At 40.7% G+C, this 8,702-nt stretch overlaps 1 protein-coding gene across 6 annotated transcripts in view; it reads left to right on the top strand.

The window, feature by feature from the left end:
* Window positions 1-97: 97 nt before the first annotated feature.
* Window positions 98-8,702, top strand: part of corin (corin, serine peptidase) — a 64,209-nt gene continuing 55,604 nt past the window's right edge. For 5 of the 6 annotated variants that reach the window (XM_057319422.1, XM_057319419.1, XM_057319423.1 and 2 more), the window contains exons 1-4: window positions 98-1,307; window positions 1,542-1,609; window positions 2,342-2,488; window positions 4,746-5,018. In XM_057319422.1, coding sequence (XP_057175405.1) covers window positions 2,368-2,488; window positions 4,746-5,018 — 394 coding nt within the window. In that variant the 5' untranslated portion in view covers window positions 98-1,307; window positions 1,542-1,609; window positions 2,342-2,367. The remainder of the gene's footprint in view (window positions 1,308-1,541; window positions 1,610-2,341; window positions 2,489-4,745; window positions 5,019-8,702) is intronic. The other variant, XM_057319420.1, reaches the window with a different exon arrangement.

The following is an 8,702-nucleotide window of genomic DNA, read 5'->3' as shown; positions in this document are numbered from 1 at the left end:
AATGAATGTATTGTAAAGGAAGTCTGAGAAATTCTTTTAACAGTACACATCACAGGTGGTCCCAGCTGACTTCCAAGGGGGCCTCAAGATGACCAACATTTTAAAATGAGACAAAATTAGCATTGAAATATGATATTTTTATAAGATATTTCTCATTATTTGGCCATTTTTATAGTCAATACACATTTTTCCAGATAATATTAAGCTCTAAAATATTTTATTAAGTATTGAGGTTTTGTGAGTGGGAGGGGGGGCCTTTGAATATTGTTGAATACAATGGTGGGGAGGTCTTGGAGTCAAAAAGGTTGAGAACCCTTGCTGTAAACCATAATGTTAATTATGACGTGACTTTTATTGTGTTTTGAGCCAAAAATCTACTTTTAACTTAAAATTAACTTAGAATAAAAAATGGGCTCAAGGGATGCCTGTTTATATTTTAATTCTTCTGAAGAAATAGTTGTTAATGAAACGTCATAGAGCTCATAGTATTCGTAATGGTGTTTTTGTTGTCAGTAATGGTTTTCTGGCACGCTTGAGGTGTTTGAGTGCTCAGCACATCGTGTATTCACAATATTGAAGATGTGTGCAGATATGTGTGGAAAACGCATTTTTAACTCTGTATTGTAAGGGAAACAAGTGTATTTCGTCAAGTACTGTTAACTTACTAGAAACTAAAGCAAAACATTATCTTTGAAGTCTTCTATTTTGATAATTATTGGATATTAAGTGTCTCGCCCGAGGAAAGCGAACCTCCAGTCTTCCGTGCTACACTCGTGCCTTCCTTCAATAGCATTTACATAGCTAAGGTAGAAAAGAGAACAAATGTAAATAATGGAGATCCTAAAAGGCTAAGCGTGGTTTAATGTATAAATACAGTAAATTGAAAGATGAAATGCACCTTATAACTAACTGTACAGGCGAGCAGAAATGCAACAAGCAAAGTTTGACGTTAAGCGTTTTACTCCCATAGTCCACCCTGACCGTCCAATTAAATTGCTTTGTGTTCGTTTTTCTGTCTTGCCTGTGCACATAGTATGCTGTATTAATAATGTGTGCACTGAATTTGGTCCTCCCATCATCACTGTTGTAGCACACAGGCCCACGCGCTCCCTTTCCCTCTCAGGGTGGAGTTTTATAAATGAGTTCGCGCGGCTCCAGCATCAGTGTGGCGTAGGCAGCGCGCGCAGACACAAGTTTAAACACAACAGTTCAACTCTTTGACGACCTAACCTCTCTTCGAAATCTTCGTGTGACGTGAAGAGAATAAAAGTGTGACGGGCCCCTTCGCTGCACTTCGGTGGGTTTTGGTGAGTGCTTTAATGACTTTATATCGTGTGTGTGTGTGTCAGCTGAACTCCTCGCGCAGTTTCTCTCGTTGTGTGTTCTATTAATAACACTAATACACACTCTCGGATTCTCCTTCACAAGCTGGAAACTCTGAAGTAAAAATACCTGTGTAAAAATAGACGCGCGGCTCGTGGTGTGCCTGTGGTTCTTGTGTCTGTAAGTCCGATCTCAGTTTGACGGTTTTGATCTTTCAGTCAGTCGCTGATCCGCAGCCCTCAGGAACGGAGCTTCGCCGCGCGAGCTGAATTCCAGTCCGACACCGGTGAGACTTCACAGTCCGATTTCTGTCAGACCTTCACACGTTCTGCTTAAACCTTAACGGTACTATCGTTGTTGACGTGAATATTAAAACGGAATTGAGCAAGAGATAATGTAACGTTACAGTCAGCCGAATAAACATTATCCCGCTTATTATTACCAGATCTTTGTTGTCATGTGTACTACTGTAGGTACAATGAAATTCTTTGTTTACTTCTCACGAGAACAGGGTGGAACATATGCAATGAAAATAATGTAGGTAATACAGGACAGTAAGGTAAAACTAGCAGGCAAATAAATGAATAGAGAAACTGTGCGTAATGAGAATAACGGACTTGTGTGAAATGATGTTAGTTTTGGCAATAAAATTTGACATACAGTGCAGTGAGTGCAAGTATAGCATTAAAGATAAACGGCTACTCGCCACCGCGTGAGAAAATTAGTGGACACACTGAATGAACCAACACGCAAAGTTCAAACAAGGCGAACGATGTCTCTGAATCATTGCTATACACTGATATTGGTGAGACGTTAATATTAAGTTGTGATATTCAATTAAACTGCAGCAGTCGATTTTAAACCCCTGACCAATCAGAATCAAGTATTCCAGAAAGCCTTGTAATAAGTGACGTTAACGTAATAGCGCTGTTATGAGTGACATGTCACTGATACACAGACTCAAACAGAACAGATTGGCTTCATTCATATGTACACTCTTTGTGTTGTGTGTTTGTAGGTTTGTGTTTGTCCGATGAAGTCAACATGGGTGACGCGTTTACACACACGCATCATTGTGGGAAACATCAGCGTCTGATGCTCATCATAGTGCTGCCTTGTGTGTGCAGCCTTGTGTGCGTGTGTGTGCTGCTGCTAACGCTCACAGGTAACGCACACACTTGATTTTGATTATGATGTGAGGATGAGCACACAAGCACACACACAGATGTTTTCTGGTGTTTTTAATCTGTTTGAGATTATTACAGCACTACTTCACTAAGAGTCATTGTGATTTGTGTCTTTCTGCCTGCCTGCCTGCCTGCGTGCGTGCGTGCGTGCGCGTGTGTTTGTGTGTGTGTTTTCAGGCTGCTATGTCTAAATTTGTCTAAGCCAAATGAGTCACAACATGATATTATTCACAGAGAAGTCTGTAATAATGACACAAACACTCACCTCAAACACTTTAACATTGTGTGTTTGTCTAACACTCTGTATAAAGAGTGAGATGATCTCTTTCAGGTTTTTCTATGAGTATTTGATACCTTTTCAATTCAATTTTAATCAATTTGTCGCTATACACAATTTTCATTGTTGCAAAGCAGTTTTACATACATTACACATTTAAACAAATAATAGTAATAGATGAATAAATAAAATAAAGACAGTATATGGTATAGAAATACATATTATTGCGAGAAAATTTATGAAACTTAACAGAAATTTGATTGTTGGACCTTTGTATATTTTATGCATTTGACAATATGTTTTGTGTGTGCGTGTTCTCCTTTCTATTTGTTTTATGTGATAAAAACCTCAAGGCTTACTGCGTCACAAACACAAGGTCAAAAGGTCACAGTCTGGGCATTTTGGTTTTGATTCTTTCATTCTGCTGTTTCTCTTTCTGGTTCAAGATTCTCTCTTGCTCTCTCTCTCGCTCTCTCTCTCTCTCTGTTTATTGGCTGGAGAATCTCTTTCCTAGGACGTGATCTGTGAAGCTGAGACACTTGTCCTGTCCGGACGTCCTTCTGTTTCTGCAGCGTCACAGTGCTTTGATGTCTCTATCTGTCCTCAGCACAACACAAGCACACATTTATCCTGAAACACTAACAGATTTCATTGAAGGCCGTCCTGAGGCGCTTTTTCACATTTCACACAATGGGCCTCATTTATGAAACACAAGCACAACGTTTTTTTGTGTAAATCGTATGTAAAGTCGTTTTGACGCAAATTTTCAGATTTTCGGAATGTTAGTTGTTACGAAAGAAATACAAATATAAATAGTGTAAGTAGTGCGTGTAAAACATGCGTGTTACAGCTGCTTTGTAACAATGAAAATTGTAAAAGCGCTATATAAATAAAGTTGAGTTGAGTTGAGTAAAACCTTTAGACAAACTGATGACACTGCATTTTGATGCACTATGTATCATAATGATATTTCACGAGTTCTTTTGCCCTGTCTTTTATGATTTATTTACTTTTTAACTTTGAGGAAAACGCAGAGCTCGTCACTGTCCTTTTTTACACAGCCGTCGAATCACAGTGGAGAAGAGGCGGGACAAACACTACATTATACACAACAATGCAGAAGTTAATATTAATGGTAACTGTATTTTCATATTAAGTAATATTCTTTAAAATAAATTACTAGTTACAAGTAGGCTAACTGTTGCGGATATTCTAAATCACATCAACCAACTTATCTCCGGAATAACATGCAGTACCCCCAAAGCGTTCACAGGTGCCACCAGCTGGTCGTTTTCAGAAGAGCACCAGGTATTATTATTTTAGCTGACTAAAAACGCTTTGGTGGACACAGTTTAATTGATTAATTTATTGGTAAGCATATAGCCTATTAGTATCTTATGCATTTATGCAATATAATGTAGCCAAACCAGATAATGAAGTCCAGAGAATTCCGGCATTCCTAGATACGCAATTTGCGTAGCTGTAAATCATAGGCGGGGATTATGCTAATTGTGAATGAGCGTGCATGCACGCCCTGTTTACGAGTGATTGGAATTCATTAACATACACACATTTTACTATCAAATCTGACGTTTACGAAGTATTTGTAAATCCGGAGGAAAGCTTTCGAGAAGGTCTGTTTTACACGTAAATTACTCGGAATTTACTCCTATATTTACGAAGGTTTCATGAATGACACCCAATGATCGGCAAAGTTGCAAAGCTCTATTGTCTCTAACAGAAAACCCTTTTCAAGAACTACAACAAACGCCATGATTGAACTCCAACATGTTTCTTTTGTCAAATGGCATTTCATTAAATAAATCCTGCTGAAGGCATAAACAGAAATGAAGGCAAAGCGCACACACACACACACACACTCGTTCTGAAGCAGCAGGTCATAGAGTGTGTGCGCGTATGCGTTTCTTTTATTTGTTCTCTTTTTCATGTTTGTTCAGGTTTATTTGGAAATGGCTTGCTGGATGCCGGAGGTTTGGTCTCCATAGCAACACTCACCCCATTGAGCGACGGGCCCTTTAACAGCACAGGTCTCAGTCTGGTGAGGGTCAATAACAGAACGATGGCAGCGCAGACTGTCCCGACATCCACCCCCCCGCAGTGGGACTCCGCCCACTGGATGCTGCCTGCCTCCTCAGCAGGTCCCACCTCCACGACCTCTGTGGACTGGTTGTCTATTGTTTCCACGGTAACAAGCGTCCAGGCAGAGGCCGGTACGGTTATGAGACACACATTACACTTCCCAATCCAATCTTAGTGTTTTCTGTTTCAATCATGTTTAAGATGAAGAAGAAAGCTGATCATCACTGATGCACTGCTGTAATGTCTTGTGTTTCCTGGACACACACAGAGAGACTCTTCCTGCTTTATTTATTTATCAAAGATTATTATTATTTTGACTGTCAGGCATCAGTGGGTCTCCAGCAGGTCCAGATGCTACTGCAGCCCTCGAGCAAACTCTCTCTCTCACACACACACCTGTACGTTTTACAGTCAAGCTTTAATGGAATGTGTGTGTGTGTGTGTGATAGAGACAGAGAGAGAGAGAGAGTGACAATAATTTTGCTTCCTTAGTGAAGGTTTTGTCCTAAAAGTGACTGGAATCCTGATGTGTGCGTGTGTGTGCTGACCTTTACAGACTAATGAGTAATCGTCTGTGTGTGTGTGTGTGTGCGCGGCTGCGTACATTTGTGTGTGTGATGTTCTTGTCTTTCTGACTTTGACTTGAGCACTAGAATCACAATTACAATCATTGGCTCTTAGAGGACACACACACACGTTTTCTTTATAACTTATATATATCTGTTTTTGCATTTACCTCATTCATTGAGCACTAAGCACGAAAAAGGTTGTCTTATATGCAGATCTTCTTAGGACTTACAGTATTTGTGTATTTGCTCAGTACATGCTCAGCGCTTTACATGTGCAGTGGTTCTCAAACTTTTAAGCCAGCGACCCCTAATGTAAGATCGACAAGAACTTGCGACCCCCACTACCAAAGCATACACAAACAATAAACAAAATAACTTATAGAATAGAATGAGCTTTATTGGCCAAGTATGTTTCCACATACGAGGAATTTGTTATAGTGACAGAAGCTCCACAGTGCAACAGAAAGACAGCAACAGGACAGAACACAGATGAAAAAAAATAAAAAAATAAAATAATATACAATAATATAGAAATAGGCAATGTACAAAACAGCAAAAACACAATATACAATATAGACAATTATGTATGTACAGGTCTGATATGTGCAAATTTGGTGAACAAATAATGTAAAATAGAGTTGTGTGTTCCGCGTTTAATGTCAAGTGTTCATAAGATGGATTGGGGAAGAAACTGTTCCTGTGTCTGGTCGTTCTGGTGCTCAGTGCTCTGTAGCGTCGACCAGACGGTAACAGTTCAAAAAGGGAGTGTGCGGGGTGTGAGGGGTCCAGAGGGATTTTACCAGCCCTTTTGCTCATTCTGGATGAGTACAGTTCTTGGAGAGTGGGGATGGTTGTACCAATGATACGCTCAGCAGTCCGGACTACCCTCCGTAGTCTTCTGAGATCAGATTTGGTAGCTGAGCTGAACCAGACAGTTATAGAAGTGCAGAGGATGGATTCAGTGATGGCAGAGTAGAACTGTTTCAGCAACTCCTGTGGCAGGTTGAAGTTCCTCAGCTGGCGAAGGAAGTACAGCCTCTGCTGGGCCTTTTTAACAATAGAGTCAATGTGAGTGTCCCACTTCAGATCCTGAGAAATTGTGGTGCCCAGGAATCTGAATGACTCCACTGCAGCAGTGTTAATTTCGTTGTGTACGACGAAAAGTATTCATTAACGACATGTTTTCACTGACGAAAACGAGACGATAACTAAATAAAAATGAATGCATTATAACGAAAACTGTAATACAAATATACTGACATTTTCGTCAACTACTAAAAACAAGACGAAAATATTCTTGTCCCACCTGGTGGACATCTGTTTGCGCGCATGTGCATATCTCATATAAACGGTAGAGAGAAGTCTCTGGGAGAAGGGGAAGCACAAACATGTATTCTGTGTCTACACGCGGTTTACAAAGCGTCTTATTTTCCTTCACGATCGCCGGTAAAACGCCGCAAACTTGAAGCGCGACTGCAGGCGAGTTACCCCAAAACACATTACAAAGGAAGCTCAAGTGTTTTTATATGCCTATGTTAACTTAACACGAGCTGCTGCATAACGTGAAATGCAACATGAAGTCAGCAAAAAGAAACCAGCGCTGTCCTCTACTGATTATAGAAGTGATGAAGTGAGTCAAACTGTACATTCGAACCAAGTATGTAACATGTTTGCATGACTAAAGAAATGTAATACAATTTATATGAAAGCTATTTCTCATTCATTGCTGTATCAGGCAAAGACAGTGCAGCTCTTTCTTCAAAGAGACATGCCATGAGCCAATAGCCTTTGAGTGTGAGCCCTGTCAGAGCGTTTCATTGGTTGAATGAACTGAATGAACACGCCCTACTTAACGAGTCAATTGAGTCAAATGGGATTGAATGAACTGGAACATGTCGTTAATGGTCTAATATTCTGTGTTCCAACAATGCAAATCTAGTTACTGAACTTTTCTGAAAAATAAAGGTAATGACCTGGTTTAATTTCATTCTAAGGTGAAGTAAATTATGTCAAAACAGTTGAATCTTTGTATGGAACATTTAATTACACCAAGTAAATGATTTAAACCATTTAGATTTTAGTAGACTAAATATAATGTATATTTATTCGACTAAAATGTTTTTCATATTTCGTCGACTAAAACTAGACTAAAACTAAAATGATGGGGATGACTAAAATGTGACTAAAACTAAATTGCATTTTCGTCAAAAGACTATGACTAAAACTAAATCAAAATTTGCTGTCAAAATTAACACTGCACTGCAGTCACAGTGCTGTTCATGATGGTGAGTTTGGGGAGAACAGGGGGCTTTCTCCTGAAGTCCACGATCATCTCCACAGTTTTAAGTGTGTTAAGCTCCAGGTTGTTAAGACTGCACCAGACAGCCAGCTCCTTGACCACCTGTCTGTAAGCAGACTCGTCACCGTCCTGAATGAGGCCGATCAGTGTGGTGTCGTCTGCAAACTTCAGGAGCATTACAGAGGGGTATTTAGATGTGCAATCATTCGTGTAAAGGGAGAAGAGCAGTGGGGAGAGAACACAGCCCTGAGGAGCTCCAGTGCTGATGGTGCAGGTGTTGGATTTTAATTTACCAAGCTTTACGAACTGCTGCCTGTCTGTCAAGAAGCTGTTGATCCACTGACAGACAGAGGTGGGGACGGAGAGCTGTGCCAGTTTATTCTGAAGGGTGTCCGTGATGATGGTGTTTAAAGCGGAGCTGAAGTCCACAAACAGGATCCTCGCATAGGTCCCTGGTCTGTCCAGATGCTGAAGGATGAAGTGCAGTCCCATGTTGACAGCATCATCCACAGACCTGTTTGCTCTGTAGGCAAACTGCAGGGGGTCCAGTAAGGGACCAGCGATGTCCTTCAGATAGGCCAAAACCAGTCTTTCAAATGATTTCATGGCCACAGACGTTAGAGCCACAGGTCTGTAGTCATTAAGTCCAGTAATTTTGGGTTTCTTTGCGACTGGGATGATGGTGGAGCGTTTGAAGCATGAGGGGACTTCGCACAGCTCCAGTGATCTGTTGAAGATCTGTGTGAAGATGGGGGCCAGCTGGTCAGCACATATTTTTAGGCAGGCTGGTGACACACCGTCTGGGCCTGGTGCTTTCCTTCTTTTGTTTTTTCTGAACACCTGGCGCACATCTTCTTCAGTGATCTGAATTGTAGGTGTGGGAGAGAGGGGGGTTGCTGAAGGTGTGAATGGTTGTGTGGAGAGGTGTTCAGGGCGGGTGTGGGGTG

The sequence above is a fragment of the Triplophysa rosa genome, linkage group LG21, assembly GCF_024868665.1.
Source record: "Triplophysa rosa linkage group LG21, Trosa_1v2, whole genome shotgun sequence".
Classification (NCBI taxonomy): Eukaryota; Metazoa; Chordata; class Actinopteri; order Cypriniformes; family Nemacheilidae; genus Triplophysa; species Triplophysa rosa.
The sequence above is the reverse complement of the archived record's forward strand: the minus strand, read 5'-3'. Positions and strand labels throughout refer to the sequence as shown.